Source organism: Fusarium redolens (genome assembly GCF_020744475.1).
Source record: "Fusarium redolens strain MPI-CAGE-AT-0023 chromosome Unknown BKA55scaffold_11, whole genome shotgun sequence".
In the NCBI taxonomy this organism is placed as follows: domain Eukaryota; kingdom Fungi; phylum Ascomycota; class Sordariomycetes; order Hypocreales; family Nectriaceae; genus Fusarium; species Fusarium redolens.
Window position 1 is genome coordinate 749,352 of NW_025763674.1, and position 20,122 is coordinate 769,473.

The following is a 20,122-nucleotide window of genomic DNA, read 5'->3' on the forward strand; positions in this document are numbered from 1 at the left end:
CCGTCCTCAACATCTATGACCTGTTCAGTGAATTTTCTGCCCTTCTTCTTCATCTTTGATCGCTTAGTGCCCCGAAAGTGGCTAACAAACGCGCCCTGGTCGATCAGCCCTGCACACTGTAAAACCAGGGCTCTTCACCCTCACGATAGCGTCGACCTGGTCGTCGCATTGGTATTGGGACTGTGCCCTCGAAAACAGTGCCGCTCATCATGTCTGAATCTGCTTTTGCATCTGTGTCCGTGAGCCCTTCCTCCTGTTTCTGTTTCTGCTTCTGCATCTGGTAGTGGTAATGATTATGTTGGCTCGTAACACATCCCTTGTCCGGCTCCCCCGATATCTTCCCCGCCCGCACCGATGACCGTGCCTGGCCCTCTGCCGCCTTGACCTTGGTGCTGGAACTGGCACCGGCGCTGGCGCTGGCGCTGGTGCTGAAGCTGGCGGAGACGGTGCTGCTGTTTTTGGGGTTGCTAATTCGCACTACAACACCGCTCTCCCAATTGCGACAACTCATCTTTGGCTGTCCTGTCGCTCGGTCCTTGACAATGCGGCCCCTGTATGGCACAACGTAACCACAACCGTCAGCGTTAGATTCATGAAATCGTCACAGTTTCGTGCCAGTCATGCTGAAATTCTCCTCAAGAGGCAGCTAGTAGCGCGCTACACTACCTAAACAACCGCACCATCGCACTGGCCGTTGATGTTCGCTCGCTTGCTGCCTTGTTGTCTCAAGTTTCCCCCATGTCTTACAGAAAAGAGGGGGGATTCGATTGGGGCATGGTCAGGGTCTCACTTACCATGCGCTTTCTGACAGATTTGCGCTGCCAATGTAGACCCAGCCAAGAGACATCTCTTCCGTTTTCGGCTCCGCGGTACTGCTACTAGCCGGCCCTGAGTTGTGGTGTCGCGGCTCCGGTCGCGTTTGCGGACGCGTTTGCAATTGACTTCCCGCTTGCGTCTGTGATACCATGATCATCTTGCTGTGCATCAGGAGCCCATCTCTGGTGTTAACACAGTCCCGCACCAGCTCAGTGGGGAAAGTTGGCGAGCGCCACCATTTGGGCTGGACACAGATGGTACCCGCAGCCTGCATCAGCGCGCTCACAAATTAGCGTTGGCTTTTCATTGCGTCTTTCTCTTCGCATGTGAGGATTCTCCAGTTTATCCAAGATCATCCATCCTTGCCATGCCATGCTACAGGCACACTTACATTACGCCCACCTCGACTTCTGACAACTGTCTCATCCGTCGGAAAATATATTCGGAAACGGTCCTTTAGCTTCTCTTGCCACGGGTTTGACGCCTTATTTTTGGAGGCTGCGCCCGTTCGGCCTATTCTCGACTTGTATTCGGCCATGCCATCATCTCCTACAATTCATCACTCGTCAGTCAGTCCACATCATTGCAGTCGAGTGCTATGTGCGGGGTAAACAGCAGAGGGGGGTACACAGTATCGATGTCTTCTCACCTTGGCATGCATTATAGATTGCGCCCACCAAGTCGTAGTTTAGGGATCCAAGAGAGGCGCACTGGAGTAAGGGCTCATCCGTGGTTAGAATCAATGCTCTTTAGACTGGTATGCGACTTCAATGGTACCCACGACAAAATCCACTTCAATTGGTTCGTCAGTGGCTAGCCCGAGAGCAGCCACAGTGGTGCCCAGCCCGCTGTATCCTACATGACATGAGCCGTTGTTGCACAAGAATCATCGAAACTTGCACGTCCACTGACCTATTCGCTTTAAGGAATCTCCTTGATGTCCACCAGGGCTAAAATCTAGTATCAGTGCATCGTTCATGCGGGTCGAGCATGATGATCATCAAACCATGCATGGTCCAATCTTCAAGGTCTTGATAGGCTTACATGGTGTACACAAAGCCAAGGTGCTTTGTTTGTGAGAAGTCGTAGTTAGCGAGGCTGCTTACCATGCCCTCACCAACACCACTTGCTGACAGGAATCGGCCGAGCTCGGTGCTGAAATCGGTTGGCCGATAAGTCAAGGAGTCCTTTAAACGAGGGAGGTCGATCAGGAAAACCATCTAGAGAACTCATTAGCAATCCCGTCACGGACGGCATCGAAGTCGCCTCGGTTCAGCTACAAACGTTCTCCATGACGCCAGTCTCCCCCCAATCATAGGGGACGAGGTTGGCAGTTGGGACCACAACTCGAAGATAGCCAGGGTACTTTAGCAACTGAAGCTTGGAATGCATGGCCCCAGGCCCATTCATTGCCGGGAAGACGAACTTGATGCCCGGTGGCGCATTCGATCGCATCTCTGATTTCTGCGGCAGGTTTCGCCGTCAGCCTCTGGGTCTTGTCCATTTGAGGGGTCCAGCGAGGGATATCCCGAACGAGTCAGGATTAGCCATTGATACACACCTGGGCTTCACTGTCGGCGAATGCCAGGAGCATTAGCTTGGTCTTTCTCGTGTCGATTTTGGACATGAGCCATTCATCATCCCACTGATACGAGCTTAGAAGAGCAAGCTCCAACTTGTCCTTTTGAAACACCTCTTCGATCTTGATATCATCGGAAGTCCGCGGGTACCCTTTAGCCCAAGTTCTTTTGATAGCACCTTTGGGATAGGAAACCAAGCTTGGTAATTCAGGTGCCGTTGCCGTTGCGGTTACAGTCCTGGAAGGTTCGGATGGTGCCATCCTCTTTGCAGGCGGGACCTCGCCAACATTTCCTGCGTCCTCTGGCGAGCGGCGCCGCTTGGCTAACCTCTGCAACCTTTCCTCTTCCATCTTCTTGCGATCAAGCGAAAGCAAACCCAAGGAAGCCCCGCCCGAGCCAGTCCCGTTCCGGTGGGATGTCGAGGTTGAGGCGCTCGGGATCTGCGAACTCTGCTCTCCCTGTACCTCTTGTTCCTGGAGTGAAAGGGCAATAGCATAGCGTAGCGCTTCATCTTCGTCCATGTCGCTCCCCAATTCGACGGGATCCTCTCGGGACCCAGCCATGTTTGCCTTTTGACTCCAGCGGTTTTGAGGACAAGAGTTTGACCAGATCGACTGAGTTTCGGGTGACGGTTTGAAGTTGATTTTTAAAATCTGGAGTACGGTTTAATGTTTTGGGTGTCGTTTGAGTTAAGTTATCGATTCGATATCCCTGTCTAAGATCCTTGTGTCTCCAAGGGACGACAACGCGGGGTCACGTGGGACCGCGTCACTGATCTGCCAGTGCCTCAGCGCTAGCGCTATGCCCTAAACAGTCCAGCCCAGTCCTGTCAATTCGATCTCTATCTTGATTACGACTATCAATTCTTTTACGCCAGAGCCATTTTTATTTTTTATTTTTGTTGGCAGACGATCCGTATCAGTCTGTTCGGCATCTGCGTGGTTCCTTTCGATTTTAGCGGCCTGTCTACGGCCAAATGATTTCGAATAGCCAAAATGTGGGAACATAGTGACGTCTGTGAAGCAGCCACCAGCTTTTCCAGTTGCGCCTCTGGTGAACACCAACCACTTACACGGCGCTATTGTACTACAACGCTGCAGTACGGGACACCAGAATGGCCATGATACGAAAAGTACCCCACGACGACTGATAATGTTCTGTATATGCACCGTATTATGGTCGTAGTCGTATTGCAATCTGGAGCTCTCTTCTGAGAAGCCACCGACACGACTTCATTGCCACTTAACTCGTCTTCATCCAGATTTGGCTATCCATCCTCACTATCTATTACGGCCAGGGTGCCAGGCCAATTTTCGGGGAGTTCTCCATGCCCCCCCCCCCCCCCCCCAATCGTCCAAATGTGAGGACCACTTGATCCAGCTTGATGTCTCCCAGGAACTGAGCAACTGGCAAAGTCCATGTCAGCACGACTCAGCACTTTAGGGTAGGTCCCCATTTTCTATTTTCTGGACATCTTCAATTGCTATGCTGGCAATCTCAACTTAAATTTGCAAATGCATAAAGTAGAAACCTAGATATATCCCTGTGGAACTCTGATTCAGGCAGGAATTGCTTAGATACGTTAATTATCCGATTTGCCTTTATTCGTCGCGAACTACAGTTACTCTGATGAGTTTCACAACCAATAATATTTACTTTCTCACTAACAGGGTTTGACACAAACTCAAACACAAGAGAACCTTGAAAGATTAGTAGATACTTCAGATACTGATGCAACATGAAAGTCTGAATGGCAGATTGAATGAACAAAATGGTCAAGAGTATGGGATTCAAATTTATATCATGAGATTCAAGATTGTGAAGTTGGTGGCATCTCGATATTGCCAAACCGTGACATGAGATAAGCGGGGTCCGGGGTTCTAAACGGGGCTTCCCGACTTTGCTCCAACTACATCGTCAGATAACCAAGCAAGAATCTACCTTCCCGGGTGCAATTGAGCGACTGACGAGAGGGTTTGGGCAGCGCCCGTTTTCGAAAAGGACAAGACAAGTGCAGAGATGAGTCTCTCCGCCAGATTGGCTTGGCGGGCGACGACGAGGTGTACTGCGAGGTCAACACCTGCTCTCGGGAGGTCCGCGCCCAGACCCACGATAGCATCATCCCCGCGATGTCTCTTCTTCACAAAGGCCCAGTCATGGTTGGGTCATAAGCCACAACAAAAAAAGCTGGAGGAGAAGCCCCTTGGGTGAGTACAAGCTCCAGTTGTACCGATTGACTGTATTGTACTGACCCATTGTACATAGGCCACAACCTGCGATACAGCACGACAATGATACCAAGCCGTCACGCCCTGCTGCCGTCCTGCACGAAGACATTTACACGCTGCCCAACATATTAACCTTCACACGTCTCGTTGCTGCCCCGGTCATTGGCTACCTCGTTCTTCACGATCAGCACGCATGGGCCGTTGGCCTCTTTGCCTATGCGGGCGTAACAGACCTCCTCGATGGATGGATTGCGCGTCGCTGGGACAGCAAGACAGTCGTAGGCACAGTCATTGATCCAATGGCAGACAAAACTCTCATGACGATTCTGACCATTTGTCTGGCTGCCAAGGGCGCATTACCGAGTGCGTTCATGCTCCCTTGTGACTCTCAATAACTCAAAAGCTAATGTGCGAAAGTTTGGTGCGCTGGCATCATCCTGGGTCGTGATGTCGGCCTCGCTATCTCTGCAATTTACTACCGATGGATTTCTCTCCCGCCACCAAAGACATTTGCCCGCTATTGGGACTTTTCACTCCCATCAGCTGAAGTTCGCCCCACGACTATCAGCAAGTACAACACCTTCTTGCAACTTGCACTCGTCGGAGTCACGACTGCTGCGCCCCTTTTGAGCACCGACTTGTCATCTGCCCTGACAGTCATGCAGTAAGTTCAACCATCTTGACTTTCCGTGACTCTCACTCTAAAAGTAACCAGATACGTCGTTGCTGCTACCACCATATGGAGCGGTGCAAGCTACATCTACACAAAGGATGCAGTCAAAATCCTTAATAAGCAGAACTCTAAAAACCCCTGATTTACTATCGTCGTTCAAAGTCTATCAAGTGGCAGTCACGATAGTAACAGAAGAGGCCACAAATTTGGCTTCACCTAACGCGGCCCGAGCCTAGGGTCATCCAGAAAGCAGGAAACGCAAGGTTTGAACAAAAGACAAAATTCGAACAGCAAGACAAAGTTCAGCAAGGTTTTCCAAAACTTTGAGCTTGAGCTTGAGCTTGAATATCCTGTGTATACCCCCTTTATGTAAAAACACCGGCGTCGATGATGATAGAACAAATCTTAAACTACATATTCGAACTCTCGGACTCGAATTTCCAATGAGACGACGTTGCTGAGATTATGGCAGACATATTTGACTTTTTAAGACCCTATTTAAAACCTCTCTCGTCCCCCCCAGACACCTTATTCAATAAAACGCCAGTTATATGCGATGGATCCCAATTAACCTATACACTGCCTCAATTCTCATTCGTCCTATGTGTCCGGCGCCCGCGTGAAGCGTCCTTCTCCAACAAGTATGCTTCTGGTCTTCGACGAACGTGAGCGAGTAGACGTAAACTACCCGACGGAGTCACACCCTCAACACGCCTCGCCTGTGCGAGATTCTCTGGTTTCGCTGCCCTGAGCGCCTCCTTCTCTGACATAGCAAGCCCAGGGATATTGTCATAGTTGAGATTGAGGGGGATCTTGACGCGCTCATCATTTGTTAGCTGCTTGCGCTCTGACTCGGCGATTTTGATATACGGGGCGTAAAAAGACTCGATCTCGACACGACGTCGCACGCGAGGCGGAAAGTCCATTACGCCTGGGATGACTGGTGCAAGTTGATCAATGTCGACGCGTGTGGCAGGATTTGAGAGACGGAGGAGATCGATACCATCGCGACGTTGAGTGTTGCGCTTCATATGGAACCCCTTTTCAATCCATTGTAAGGGGCTCATTGATACTGACTGTAAGAGTTTGGTAAGGTCATCGACCTGCTGTCGCTCATCACGAAAACGACTCCAACGCTTCTCCGATATGACACCCCATCCATAGCCCTTGGACGTCAGGCGAACATCAGCGTTGTCAGCACGTGCTGCCATGCGGAATTCACTTCGGGAGGTAAACATCCGGTAAGGTTCAGTGACACCTTTTGTGATAAGGTCATCCACCATGATACCAATGTACCCATCCCCTCTTGAGAGAAAAACTTGCGGAAGCCCTTGAGACGAGCGACCGGCGTTAATGCCTGCAAGGACACCTTGGCCAGCAGCCTCCTCATACCCAGTCGTGCCATTGATTTGACCAGCCAGGAACAGACCGCTGATAGCCTTTGTCTCCAGAGTCGACCTGAGGCCACGTGGATCGATGTAGTCATATTCAACACCGTACCCGGGCTGAAGCATTTTTGAGTTCTCGAGACCTGGGATTGTGCGCAAGACCTCCTCCTGCGCCTCAGCAGGAATTGTCATGGACAACCCATTGGGGTAGATGACAGGGCTGTCCAAACCTTCGGGCTCGAGCCAAACTATGTGTCGTTCCTTGTCGGCGAATCGAATGACTTTTGACTCGAGAGAGGGGCAATACCGTGGGCCCTTGACCGTCTCTCGAATGTGTATGGTCTTATCGAGATTCTCACGTACTATCCGGTGAGTATCCTCCGTCGTGTACGTAACACTGCAAGTCAGCTGCTCCTGAATCGCCACAGTCTCATTGAGGTAACTGAATGGTGTTGGTGGATCATCACCATACTGCTTCTCCAGTATATCATAGTTTATACTCGCTCCGTCGATGCGAGGGGGTGTGCCAGTCTTGAGGCGTCCCAGCTCGAAGCCTGCATCACGCAGTGACTTGCTTAGCCCGAATGTCGCTGCCTCGCCGATTCGACCAGCTGGATATGCAGTCAGACCGATGTGAATTTCGCCTCCGAGAAATGTCCCTGTTGTTATGACGACCTTTTTTGTTGGGAGAATTTGACCGGACTCTAGGCGCACACCGGCAATGCGACTTGATGCGCCTTCGAATAACTCCTGAGGCTCAGTGACGATATCGGACACGCTGTCGAGTACGATCGATAGGTTGGGATACGAAGAGAGTTCGTCCTTCATGTGTTTCTTGTAGAGCTCTCGGTCGATTTGAGCGCGGGGTCCCTATTGCGAGTCCCATTAGTCACTGATTCTTCCAACAACGAATCCGAGTAGTCGACGAACCCAGACAGCAGCGCCTTTTCGCCGATTCAGAGTATGAAACTGTACACCTGATTTGTCGATAATTCTCCCTGCCAATCCATCGAGCGCATCGATCTCTCGGATTATTGTGCCTTTGCCGATACCGCCGAAACTCGGGTTACAGGAACATGTTCCCAAATTGTCGATTTTTGGCGTTACCAAGGCTGTTCGTGCTCCGGATCGTGCAGCAGCAGCACATGCCTCAGCGCCCGCGTGGCCGCCTCCGATTACCACGACATCGTAAGGTCTATGGCGGGGTGTCAGTGATGATTCGCGATGCGATGGGTGTCATGACGACGAGATATTGTTTGTTGAGACATACTGTAAATCGCTATGAACAGTCGCAAGGTGCCGTCGCCTTGTAATTGTCCATTGATACCGTAATACGGCTGTCCTGGGTCTTAGTAGCGCACGCATTTCATGTTGTTGTCGTTGTAAAATTTGCCCTCATGACGAGATCAATGTCCAAATTTTGGGTGTTCACTCTAGAAAGTACGGTTAGTTAAGCATTTCATCCAATCAGGTTACAGAATGACATTCCCTCACCCACATCAGCACTTCATCATGATACATCCTTGTAATAGACAAGTAAATTTACGATTCATGGTTGATATTATTCATATTTGATCTAAAATGGCTCAAAATCGTCGCTGTAATTGAAACTATCTCGCGTATGACCATAATCCCTATCTCCTACCTCGGCTCTCTGGCCATGAACTGACAGCATCATCCACCTCCTCCAAGAATGTCGCCGAATTGTGAATCGTTGTACCTCCTAAAACAACTCTGACGCCCGGACTTGACGCATTCAATTCTGCAGTCATCTTGGCCTCCTCATAAGTTGCACCTCCAACGATGAATACGATTATGTCCTGAGGTTTGTCCTTGGTAGTGCCACCACCTTCAACGAAGGGGTATTGCTGATCCTTGAGTCGCCCCTTGATCAAGTTCTGTAGGGTAGTCTCCAACAATGGGCTGTGTTGCGTGTAGACGTTTTCTACTCCCTTGAGGCCCTTGAAGCGGCTGCCAGTACCAGAGAAGATGCCTGCTGATTCGAAGATTTCTGAAATTCCGCCCTGGGACTGTGACGCCTGAAGGGAGTTGTGATACGCCGTCACCTTGCTGACCAAATCTGCCTCTCGCGGAGACACGTTTCCAGCAGCGACAAGGAGGTCTTGAAGCATGGGCAAAGTGTTGGAAGGATGTTTGTGATAGCGTAGAGCGTATAAAGCTACAAGGCCAACCTTGCTTTCTGGTGTGACATTCGGTGATTGAATGAGTCGCTGGATATTCTGTGAATCGCGTTAACTCATGCTCAAGGTTCATATAAAGAAGACAAGTAATACCTTTACATCAGTCCCGTGGTTGTCGTTGCAAGCCAAACTTTGTTCCAGCTCACTAACCTCCAAGAGGTTATCGGCAGCTACACGTCTGCTAAGTTCTGATACCAGGGTAACATGCTTGCTGACGTTGCCAGAGAGCTTTCTGAATTCTGGATATTCCTCGATAAACCGCTTCATATCCGATATTGACTCGATGTTCTCATTGTTCTTGGTTTTCGACTGAAATTGCCCAACATACTCCTTGATGTTGCCCCCAAGGTCGCCAAAGTTCAGAAACATGTTCTTCTTGAAGAATGGATCCTGATCCTGTGATAGAACGATCTCCTTTTGCTCTGGGCTAATATCTGGAACATCGCTTAGATCGACACGCCCATTCTGAATACCCAAGAGGTGGTGAACCATGGCTTGATATGTCCATTGGGTGAGTAGTGGCGTTACTGGATCTTCCCGGCGATCCAGCACAAGCAGAATGGGAGGAGTATCAACTTTTCGGAAGTCAAATAGCGAATCCTCTTGGGTCATTAAATATCGGACCTCTGACGCGAGCTTCTTTGCTAGGGGGCTCGTCTTCTGGTATCTGATGAGGGGCTTCTTCTTGAGTGAGAGTAAGACAGCGACTAAGCCCTCTGAGCATCGTTGCAATGAGTCAGGATTCCATGCATCCGGACTCCCAGCCCAGACTCTTTGTTGTGGAAGGGTAAAACTGAAAGAAAAGAGATCAGGGTTGATGACATTGTAATCAGCAAAATGCTCTTGAACCAGCTTGACCACCTCATGGTCATCAGCCTCAGCCAAGCGTTCCAAAGACGACTTCTTGACAACATTTGTAAAGTACAAATGGTACTCGCCATATTTCGGATCCCGAAGCTCATCTATGAGTAGTTGAATTGATTCAGGCGATGGCCGCACGAAAGATAGACATCGTAGGTGTCGCATCTTCTCACGCGCAGCATTGTCCAGACGGTCGATGAGATAGACCTCATGGTTGAGAAGAGAAGACTGTGTGACCGCAGTCGAGACGATAGAGACCGTTTCTCTATCAAGTAAGAGAATTTTCATCTTGGCAGACGACGTATCGCTCGTCGTAACCACCTTATTGATGTACCCAGATACTGCTTGGGCAACGTCCATGATGATGGCTGGGGCTCGCCGGGGCTCGCCGGGGCCGCGTAATGTGTTATTCCCGGGCTGTTATATGAGGTTTTTATGAGTTGGAGTGTCGTACGGAGAGAGATACCAAGTCTTTCAATGGTATTCAGAGCTGTGATTCAGGGAACTTCTTGTTGATGATTGATGTTATGGACAGGGAGACCTCTAAGATGCCACTGTCACTATAGTTAGGTGCTGTAGGTGAGCGCCCCACAAGCTTGGAAGTCTGGCCTGGATGCCTTACATAATACAAGAGCTACCTGCGCTACCAACCTCAACCTTCATCATGATCGTTGTCGGTGACATCAATGAGATCATTGCCCACAAGAGCCGAAATGGTATCTATGCTTTCTTAATCATCAAAGCTTCAGGCTCTCAATATAAACAGAGCGTAACGGCTTTGAGTAGCATCTAATACCTCACACTACAATCATGGAAGCAGATACCTGTCCCCGGCCGACAGAGCCGACGTAAGTGAATAAAAAAACCCTGCATCATGAGAAGTCCTTACCGAAACTGACAGATATTTTAATAGTCTATCCTTTACGCAAGGTCTTATAGTTGGGCAGCTGTCTGTGGTTCTGGTACTGGCTGCGTTCATCAAATTCTTCATCTTCGGTGATCCTCCTTCAGCAGACGTCACAGCTTCGCTACGAGCTACCGAGAGACGCTCAAGAACTCTTGCTCACAAGCGCTCATTACTAAGTATAAGGAGCTCAGGAAACCGTCAAGATAGATCTCAGGACAGGTCCCTCAGCCGCAAGAAGTCCACTGTCCTCAGGAACCCTCCTGCACTTACCATTGGATCGATCCTGAGTAAGGCATACTACAATGTTGACAGCCATCAGCCTGAAAGTCTCGACTGGTTTAATGTTCTCATTGCGCAAACGATTGCTCAGTTTCGAAGTGATGCTCAGCATGACGATGCTATTCTTGATTCACTCACCAAGGCATTGAACGGGGATTCAAGGCCGGATTTTATTGATGAGATTCGGGTCACAGAGTTGAGCCTAGGAGAAGACTTTCCAATCCTGAGCAATTGCCGTATCATTCCTGTCGACGAAGATGGAGTTAGCCTTGCTCCTGGAAAGAAGTTTGATCCGGCCACCGCAGCAAGAGACGGCCAACGTCTTCAGGCACGTATGGACGTCGACCTGAGCGACATGCTTACTCTGGCTGTGAGGACAAAACTTATCCTTAACTATCCCAAGAAGCTATCTGCTGTTCTACCTGTGGAACTGGCCGTTTCAGTGATCAGGTTCAGTGGCACCCTTTCCATCTCCTTCATTCCCAGTAACCCCTCTCAATCGACACCCACGAGGATGATCTTCAACTTCCTGGACGACTACAGACTGGACTTTGAAATTCGAAGCCTTCTCGGTAGTCGCTCAAAACTACACAACGTCCCCAAGATTGCTCAACTTGTCGAAGCACGCCTTCACCGTTGGTTTGATGAGCGAGCTGTTGAGCCTCGATTCCAAGAAATTGCCCTTCCAAGTCTTTGGCCGAGAAAGAAGAACACAAGAGGTCCCGACGATGGTTCAACTGAGAGAAGTGAATCTATCGGTCGATCGAGGGGTAAGGATGTTGGCCGGGATCACCGAGAAGAGATACGTGGACGAGGAGGAGACGCAGAGATTAGAGACCGAGGAGCCGGAGGGACGGTTCGGCATCGACGAGGGACGAGAAGCAACGATAGCGATGACTTCTCGATGCCAGGATCATTGCCCGATTTCCAGGTAGCGGCCTCATAATTAGAAACCTAATCAGGTTTTGTAAACGAAATAAAAGCTCTCCTCATTCCATCCCGAAACAACTTTCGGTTCTCCCGGACTTAGTAGACCAGATGACGATCGAATTGTGTTGACTTTTCCATCACCTGAATACTGTTATCATGCACAGACAATGAGGCTACTACTAGTTCCAGTAGTCATGTCGGTCATTTAGCTCAACATAACAGATGGGGCCATAGCGTGGTCTATGAGAGGACCATCTCATTTGTGCATACGATATTCAACAATTCGATTGTGAAATGCATGAAGTAAATAATCTTAGAACTTGGCCAGCGCCATTGGTGTCTCGGTCAACGAGTACAAATTCTGCCACCAAGCAATTAAGCCGCCCACCAAAAGTACGTAATAAACACCAGTCCACATCTTTCTAGACGAGGCTACGGACGGATCACCCTCTGGCAGCCAGTAAGGATCAAGCTGGCCCCAAAGACGTGGGAGGCCCATGCAGTTGCAAAAGGTGTGCACGAGCACAACGGCCAACAAGCTACCAGTTCTTAGGAATAAGAAAGTGGCATATGCTCCGAACAGGGACGTGTACGATAGCTGAAGTAATGACCGCGCGATGGCCACAGGGAGAGGAGTTCGAGGGTGCGTGATACGGAACTCATAAAAATGATGAAGGTGAGCCAGACCGAAGATGAGCGGCGACATGAAGATGGTGCCAGTAAGGCTGGCTCCAGAACGGAGAAGTAGTGGAACGCCAGCGGAACGGAACAAGCATTCTTCGGTAATAGGGCCCTTCAGAATAATTAGTAAACATGGATTGCGGAGCGGTGAGATGACGAGGAGGCTCAAGACGAGATAACTGTGGGGATAAGAAATTGACAGGGGGAATATGAAGGAATCTACAGCGAGATCAAACAGTTTCAGGATAAACGTACCGCTACCATGTTTCTCCAAGTTGGCCAGTCAGTCCACAGATCCCTCAGAGGCTGAAGACGAAGCCATTGATGAGCCGCGCCATCAATGACGAGAGACTCATACAAGGGGCCCGCAAACAGCAGGGCCGTGAGCCATAGCGCACGAGCAGCATCGTTGAGTCCTGGCGGCCAGTAGCCCATGAAATGCAAGGGCTTCTCAACGGCAATTGCACCGTGAGATGAGAGCAGATACAGCGTCACGAGGGAGCATACTGCCGTTGAGAGTGAGACGACAAAGATACGTGCGCGGATAGCCTCAGGTGCATCTCTGGAGCGAGTTGGTGAAGGTCGTGTTGCAACTGAGAAGTAGAGAGGAATGACGTAGACGAGGCAATAGACGACCTTTGGATATATGTTAGCACATTTCAATGAATCATGAGACGAGGCTGAGTATGAGTTATATGGAGGTTGTGATGTGAGGCTCACCAGTAAGGCTACGGCTTGAGGCGGTGCGAACCCCGCAGAGCTCAAGATAGACATTGCAACGTTGTCAAAATTGAAGATTCGAGTTTAAAAAAAGATGAGAATGCGAATTGTCTTAGTCGCAAGGTGAAGAAGTGAAGAAGAAAATGAGGCTCAAAGAGGTTGAGCTAAAAAGACACTTGCGGGAATGTTCCATGGGGCAAACAAAGTCAAGTCAGCATGACGGTGGCTCTTGTCAGAGAAAGAAAGAAGTCATTCAAGGAGTTAACTAAATAAGACTGCTTCAGGAAATAAAACCCGAAAAAATGAAGCCCTCACCAGCCACAAACTGGGTAACTCCTATTGTTCAAAACCATTGTCCTTGTTGGTCGTGTCTTCAGTTTTGCTGACTCAGTAATCCAAGAATAACTATTTCTCTTACCGGTTGGGCACTGAAAAACACTAAAACAGAAAAGTTGTGCTGGACACTTCTCCTCCACAAGGTCTTGCTCGTCTTCATTTTACTCCGCATATCGCTTCATGGGTCGTATGCACTATTGTATACGGTGAGCTGCACGGCACAAGAATTATTGAAACAAGCGAAATGATGTGGAGATGGTATAAAACATCTCATAACCTGAGAATGAGACACGAATGCAGGGCCAAAGCCAGCTAAAATGGCTGAACTAAAATGCTAGAGCAATGTTATTTGTTATTGTGAAAATGCAAAATATTCATCGACACTCGTGCATGACTAGAATGCATCAAAGTCTTGAATATCTTGGCTAGTTCAACTTGAATTTTCCCATGCTCAGCCACGCTCTAGACACTCCTTTTGCTTGCAGGGCAAGGTCACGAATCAAGAGGACCCCTAATGAGTAACGGTACCTGCATTAGTTAGGACCAGCGGGACTTTGGTGCGAAGAAGAGAGGAGAGGCGGTGATGGCTCTGGTTGGATCCCCAAGAACGGATGATCGTCTGGAAGACGCGATGATCAGAGCTAACATCTACCCGTACCGACTACGAGTGAGCCGGTGACATTGCAGAGGCAACATGGAAAAAGGGATGGATCTGCAGTCGCTATCGCAGAAGGGGTCATGATGAGACCACGGTAATGTTGGCAGTCTCAAACTTTCGTTCTCCTTGGACGATAAGAGAAGGTGAAAATGATGAGTATCTTGAAAGTTGACTGCAATTGTTCGGGAAAGCAACCTCATGTCACCCTCCGAAACTTCAGGAGCCAGTAGCCTCAACCCCTTGTCCCGGAACAGATCGAAGCGGCTCAAAAAGCCCATGTAAGCCGAATGCTAAAGATAACATACTTACTCCGTACACGCGATTCAATAAGCAGACAACGCGAATTTGACACTTTGAAAAGGAACATGTGAGATTGCGCGCGCCAACGGCTCCGAAGCTTAAAAAGATGTCTGGTTACATCGCCGACTGTCTCTGAGGAATGGCTTTCGCTGCCCCAAACGCAGAGTCAGAGAGTTCTGCAGACCTCGAAGCGACCAAGTGGAGAGAATTCGCATGTTTTGACCTTTCTGCAGGTCTTGGTTTCGAGAAGCGCTGTTTCTCTGCAGGTAAACTAGAACTGGCGCAAAGACAGAACTCTGATCCAGAGGTACACCAATATGCACTGAAGTTGTTAGTCGAGAGATGTATATTGCCAGCTCAGAGCAACTGGAACACTTCAGGTAAAACAAGCGCCTGGAAGAAAACATCATAGGCGACCGAAATAGTGACCTTCAAGGACAACTGTACTTGAGTTACTGCAGTTTTCAGGTTGAATGCTTAATTCTTCCAGAATTTCATCCGATTGAATGGTTGATGATAGCTGAACCTGTCCATTGATTCTGCAGTCGTCTCATACAGACATCTGTACGTGCTTCACCATATCCAGGATCAACACCACTGATGACCTGCCACCTGGCAGAGGTGGTCCAGTAATTTCTCCAGGCCATGTCTCTTCCGTAGTGGAGGAGAGAAAACTTAAGACCTTGACCCTAAGCGACAGAAAGACTGGGGTAGATTCATTATAAGCTCAGGAGGCTCCTTGATGAGTTAATTTTGGCATCCTGTTTCGAGGTACAAAGTTTTCTTGCTCCCCAAAGGCATGCTCAAGGTATCCAAGTCTTGCCCTGCAGCAAGACAGATGCCATTGGTATCTTACGATACAACATAGCCGGAGCTATTGCCAATTGGACGACACACAGGAAGAGGCTCCCCACAATAGCGTCGATAGTGCAGTCCAACCAGTTCCAGTTCACAGATCCGATCCACAACGGCACAACCCCAAGTGCAGTTCCTAAAAGTTGAAGGTGTGTTGAGGGGGACAAATCAGAGCTCAGAATAAGTCTAGAAGATAAGTCTTGAGATTATTCCTGTCTTCTCACCGAGATGATTCGCCCTCTCCTCTCTTGCTTGAATTATGCTCAAGTTGTGAAAAGTCTTTGTACTCACTCAACCTGGCTTCGTCAAAGTTGCGGTGTCTTTCCATGCCCTGTTCTCTTTTTTCAGTCCTCAGCGTCAGAGCGCCCCTATCTCCCTCAGGTCTCCTAGTTCGTCCAAAAACCCCTGTCCTCCAACGGTCCCATCGTCGCCGCGCCCCGTCTGCAGGGGCAACCCTGCTGCAGCGAAGGTAATATCCCAAGGCCGCTAGTTGCAGAATGGCGCTTGCAATCACTGGCTAATGTGTTTTTGCCCAGTACACGTCAATGGTCCAATGCCAATTGCTTGTGTCAAGAGTCTCTGTAAGGGTGAGAGGTTGTGAGGTCTGTGTGCTCGGGTCGTTCCATACCCTCGTCGTTCGTCTGGTCCTGGATTCTTTAGTCATTATTACCGCAAGAGTTAGGTTGTTAGGCTGTGCCTTGGACAAGGTAGTACTGTTACTACTGTAAGACCAGCAAAAACAGAAGCTGGGAATACCCACAGTCCAGCTTGTCCACCTTCCAAGGTCCAGCCTCCAGGTCAAGTTTAGCAGGCACATAGGCCGCTACTCCTGCCGCCGTTGGTCGCATGTGGAGGGACCGTTGCTTCCCTTTTAGCTAACTTACCCGCCGTCCCTTCCCCATGATCTTGTCTTTCTCTTTCCGCCTCTCGTTTCGTGCTTTTCCAACCAAACTACATACACTCGCTATAATCGGCCACTGGCCAGTCACTCATTCAAGCTTTTGATATTCAACACACTCTTTACCTAGACTCATTAGTCGTTAATTGTTCTTGCTCTTCTTCTTTTTGGTTCTTTCCAATTTTGGTAATTAATTCTTCAATTGTTAAATCGATCGAGTCTTTTTTTCCTCTCACGGCCGAAACACCAACGATCCACCTCGCGACAATTCGATCTACCCCGGCTCGTTTCGCATAGAATTGCTTGGTCTCTGCTTGATCCTATTCCTTGGAACACTGGACGCTTCAATAATATCGTCGCTTTTGTTTTGGTGGTTTTTAATATCTTTGCCATTGTCCGAGTCCCCCGTCCGTGGCCCTTGTGACGACCTCCGAGTTGATTGACCCACCTCCGGCCCCGACCGAGCTCGACTTCGACAGCCTGATATTATTCGAGATCTCGATCTTGAAGTGAATCGCATTGCCAATTTCGAGGGCAAGCGTTTTTTTGGAAGTTATTTTTGGTCTCCTGATGTCCTGGAAATCACAGCTATTATCGCCTCGTGCATAGAGCATGTCGGTCTCACCGTCGAGCTCTCTGCCGCGTAGGGCATTACATGAGCGTAGTAACTCTGAGAACAACTCTCAGAATAACCGCCTCGGAATCCGGGTCGTCCCTTACAGCCCTCCACGGGTTGCCTCAGATGGTACCGTCACATCAAAGACTGTTACTTATGCTGATGCGAGTACCGAGACCGATTCAGAGCTTGCTCAGACATATGGCTCTCCGACACATTCCTCCGATTCGCAGTTTGAAACGCCATCACCATCCCTGCAGAGGGCCCGGACTCGAAGTACAGTGCTTTCTCCATCGCCATTAAAGCGCCCTACTCGATATCCATCCTCCGAATTCGACCAGAACCCTGCACCCTGGTTCCCCCATTATGATACCGATGCTGATGATCATACTTCTTATGCTTCACGCCCACCTTCCCGGGAACCCTCAACCTCACCAAGACCTCCTTCTCGCAAAAGGGTCATTAATGTTCACTCCGATAAGACCTTCTCCATACTTCCTCAAGATGCTTCTATGTCGTCAAGGGTCGAATCTCTCTGGTCTCTCCCCCCATCTTTCACCACCGGTAACACATCATATGGTCGAGGATCAATGGGTACATACAGTGATGAGCGTCAGAGCCGTCCAGCCTCGCCTATGACTCCTCTCACAGAACGAAACGCCAGTTCTCCAGTTATTTCGCCTCGGCCTCGAGATCCGTCCACCCCGGACAACTCAAACTCATCGCCGTGGAACTATCGTTTGTTTGGGGGTCTCCGTAAAGTACCTAAAACACCTGACGTGAAGCAAAAACAGCCGCAGACTCAAGACGCTCCACCCGAGTTGCCTCTGCCCACGCTGCCAGAGGTTGATCTGCCTGATCATGAGGCTGGTCCTTCTTCTCAATGGCTCACTCAAAAGACATCCTTTCAGTCTTCACTATCCGAACAAACCAGATCAACATTCTCTGAGAGAACCAACGTCAAAACATATGGATTCAGCTCTCCCATGAATGTAGCAGACCTAAATAGTCTGCCACCTTCATCGATTCACTCCAATATTGAGCTAATCGGAGATCCCTCCTCAGCTGAGGCTTCTTTGCATGTCAGCACTCGTCCACAGACCGAGGATAGCAACGTCAACGTCGTAACATATGGTGGTCACTCAGCTTCTTCCTCTGTTGTCGCCGTCAAGAACCGCGTGAGACCCGAATTTTCACAAGAAAGCTTGATTGTTCCTCCATTACAGCCAAGGAAAAGGAGATCTTCAGACAGCTTTGCTCTCACCAAATGCCGGTCTCGTGAAACTCTACGATCCCGATCTGCATCGATAACCTCGTTATCGACCATTTTCACTCAAGAGGCTACCCGTGCCCTTTTTGTTGGACCACCGACAATCTTGCAACACGCTGGTCCATCTTGGTCAGACCTTCAGAACCGACCTCAAGCGCGCCCTCACCAATGGAGTGGTCAGTTGTCAACAGTGATGTCAGAAAGCGAAGGAGACAGTGAGCCTGCGTCTCGAGCCCTCTCACTCTCTTCCGTTCCAGGCCGACGTGGTAGTGGGGTTGGAAGTAGTCACAGCAAGCATGTACTAAGTATGGCCTCCTCACTTTTCGGTCTTGAGGAGCACGTCGAAACCCCGTCCCACTCAAGAAGCAATTCACTGGAAGCTCCTGCAGCGACGTATACGCGAAGCATGCCCCGTGACCCAGCAACCGGTACTATTCGCCTGGTTCGTGATCACGATGAGGATGGTGATGGTCTGGCTGATTTGGAAGTCTACCATCATCCCTCGTCCCGATCGCGAATGGGTAGGTTTTTGTCAAGCTATTCTTCCGATCGTAGTCTGCGATCCACTGCCAGCTTTAATGCTGCTGTCCCTGCCTGGGCTAGGTGAGTACATGAGTAAAGTCTGCTGAGGGTTATTTTCTAATTGATTGATTGCAGGGTCTACTACGGCAGTGGCGAGCGCAAGTGGCTGGCTGCCCAACCCTCCATGGAGTCCATGTACTCTGAATACAGTCAAAGTCAGCCTCCCGAGGGTCAACTCAGCCGATCGCCGAGTCAGGATGCTAATGCCACCAACATTCGCAACCCTCGACGCCGACCCTGTGAGGCGTTACCTCACCAACATTCAAATACAGGCTCCATGGACATCAGCGCAGCGCCAGCTCACCCCGTCATTGCTGTCGTGCGCAACATCAAGAAGCAAACCTCTAGCATCTGGTCGCCTCACCTGGCTCGAGACCGACGCCCTGTTTCACAAAGCATTTGGCAACCTCCAGCCTCGCAATGGGAAGCACGCAGCGAATTGACTGGCCGACGCAACGCCCAGGTCACTATGTTTGTAGTGGGATTTGTTTTCCCACTAGGTAAGTCTTGAAGAATGAACATCGAGACTCAGTTCTAACGGAGTTACAGCCTGGATGTTTGCAGCACTCATTCCTATTCAACGGAATAACCAGACAGAAGACCTTGAACGGAACAACAGTACACCTGAGCTGGGCAAACGCAACGAAACTTCTGCTCGGACAAGCGGCGAAGAAGATGCCGTTTTCACAAGCGCAATCTGGTGGAGGAAGGTCAACCGAGGAATGTCCCTCATCGGTTTGCTCATCCTTGGCGCCATTATTGCGCTCATTGTGGTTGGCGTTAAACAACGCTGGGGACATTAATACCATTTACCAAAAAGATGATGATGACCTGGATCAGAAGGACAGTCCTGATCTCGAAATCTATTATGGAACTTCACGGCATCTCAACAATTCACGACGCATTACGAATTCTTTCCATTTTTGCTCGAACCATTTTGAACTTTGCAAGACTTACGATCTTTATGCACCTTGTCAAAAAGACCTTCAACGACCAACGATTTCTTCTTTCTGAGCGTACCTTTTCAACGAGACACGGTGTTTTGCCTTTACTTTTTCTGTCTCAATATTTCAACGACGTACGACTTTTTCTCCCCCAGGCTTCTCATTCAACTCTACGCTTAACTGTTCTCGAACGTTTTGCTAAGCTTATCTTGAAAACCTGTAATGGACCTTTGTATAATCAGGAATTGTGGATGATATATACACTTGTACAACTATGTTTGGATTTGGCAGCAATGCTGAGACGAGATAAAAGGCCGTCAGCATAGACACTCATTTCACGATACCATGTAATTAATCAGATTTAGGGACATAAACTGGACCTGCAAACCACTACAGATT

General features: G+C 49.3%; 6 protein-coding genes across 6 annotated transcripts; 3 read left to right on the plus strand and 3 right to left on the minus strand.

The window, feature by feature from the left end:
• Nucleotides 1–103: 103 nt before the first annotated feature.
• On the minus strand, nucleotides 104–2,959 carry BKA55DRAFT_595431 (tyrosyl-DNA phosphodiesterase-domain-containing protein; the record flags this gene model as incomplete). The annotated part of the gene is made up of 9 exons (XM_046195806.1): nucleotides 104–551; nucleotides 795–1,084; nucleotides 1,208–1,329; nucleotides 1,594–1,671; nucleotides 1,729–1,766; nucleotides 1,861–1,883; nucleotides 1,923–2,036; nucleotides 2,101–2,280; nucleotides 2,378–2,959. 9 exons carry the CDS (start codon nucleotides 2,957–2,959, stop codon nucleotides 104–106), a joined length of 1,875 nt encoding a protein of 624 aa, XP_046047487.1.
• Nucleotides 2,960–4,276: 1,317 nt separating this feature from the next.
• Nucleotides 4,277–5,660, plus strand: BKA55DRAFT_80504 (uncharacterized protein). The gene is made up of 4 exons (XM_046201634.1): nucleotides 4,277–4,603; nucleotides 4,662–4,987; nucleotides 5,042–5,288; nucleotides 5,340–5,660. The coding sequence occupies exons 1-4, from the start codon at nucleotides 4,416–4,418 to the stop codon at nucleotides 5,437–5,439; spliced, it is 861 nt and encodes a 286-aa protein (XP_046047488.1). The 5' UTR covers nucleotides 4,277–4,415; the 3' UTR covers nucleotides 5,440–5,660.
• Nucleotides 5,661–5,881: 221 nt separating this feature from the next.
• BKA55DRAFT_692075 (glucose inhibited division protein A-domain-containing protein) lies at nucleotides 5,882–10,107 on the minus strand (the record flags this gene model as incomplete). Its single annotated transcript, XM_046199723.1, has 5 exons — nucleotides 5,882–7,555; nucleotides 7,616–7,880; nucleotides 7,956–8,022; nucleotides 8,331–8,925; nucleotides 8,980–10,107. The coding sequence occupies 5 exons, from the start codon at nucleotides 10,105–10,107 to the stop codon at nucleotides 5,882–5,884; spliced, it is 3,729 nt and encodes a 1,242-aa protein (XP_046047489.1).
• A 286-nt stretch (nucleotides 10,108–10,393) lies between these two features.
• On the plus strand, nucleotides 10,394–12,028 carry BKA55DRAFT_80564 (uncharacterized protein). The gene is made up of 2 exons (XM_046201635.1): nucleotides 10,394–10,595; nucleotides 10,649–12,028. The coding sequence occupies exons 1-2, from the start codon at nucleotides 10,558–10,560 to the stop codon at nucleotides 11,877–11,879; spliced, it is 1,269 nt and encodes a 422-aa protein (XP_046047490.1). The 5' UTR covers nucleotides 10,394–10,557; the 3' UTR covers nucleotides 11,880–12,028.
• A 148-nt stretch (nucleotides 12,029–12,176) lies between these two features.
• Nucleotides 12,177–13,318, minus strand: BKA55DRAFT_516656 (uncharacterized protein; the record flags this gene model as incomplete). The annotated part of the gene is made up of 2 exons (XM_046188107.1): nucleotides 12,177–12,656; nucleotides 12,800–13,318. The coding sequence occupies 2 exons, from the start codon at nucleotides 13,316–13,318 to the stop codon at nucleotides 12,177–12,179; spliced, it is 999 nt and encodes a 332-aa protein (XP_046047491.1).
• Nucleotides 13,319–16,923: 3,605 nt separating this feature from the next.
• BKA55DRAFT_692078 (uncharacterized protein) lies at nucleotides 16,924–19,582 on the plus strand (the record flags this gene model as incomplete). Its single annotated transcript, XM_046199724.1, has 3 exons — nucleotides 16,924–18,800; nucleotides 18,855–19,279; nucleotides 19,329–19,582. The coding sequence occupies 3 exons, from the start codon at nucleotides 16,924–16,926 to the stop codon at nucleotides 19,580–19,582; spliced, it is 2,556 nt and encodes an 851-aa protein (XP_046047492.1).
• Between the last annotated feature and the right edge of the window lie 540 nt (nucleotides 19,583–20,122).

Bases quoted from the DNA above. Each gene is read 5' to 3' on its own strand.
- BKA55DRAFT_80564 (XM_046201635.1), top strand. From the start codon at position 10,558: ATGGAAGCAGATACCTGTCCCCGGCCGACAGAGCCGAC. The intron at 10,596-10,648 runs GTAAGTGAATAA...CGAAACTGACAG, and splicing joins CCCCGGCCGACAGAGCCGAC to ATATTTTAATAGTCTATCCT.
- BKA55DRAFT_80504 (XM_046201634.1), top strand. From the start codon at position 4,416: ATGAGTCTCTCCGCCAGATTGGCTTGGCGGGCGACGACGAGGTGTACT. The intron at 4,604-4,661 runs GTGAGTACAAGC...CATTGTACATAG, and splicing joins CTGGAGGAGAAGCCCCTTGG to GCCACAACCTGCGATACAGC. The intron at 5,289-5,339 runs GTAAGTTCAACC...AAAAGTAACCAG, and splicing joins TCTGCCCTGACAGTCATGCA to ATACGTCGTTGCTGCTACCA.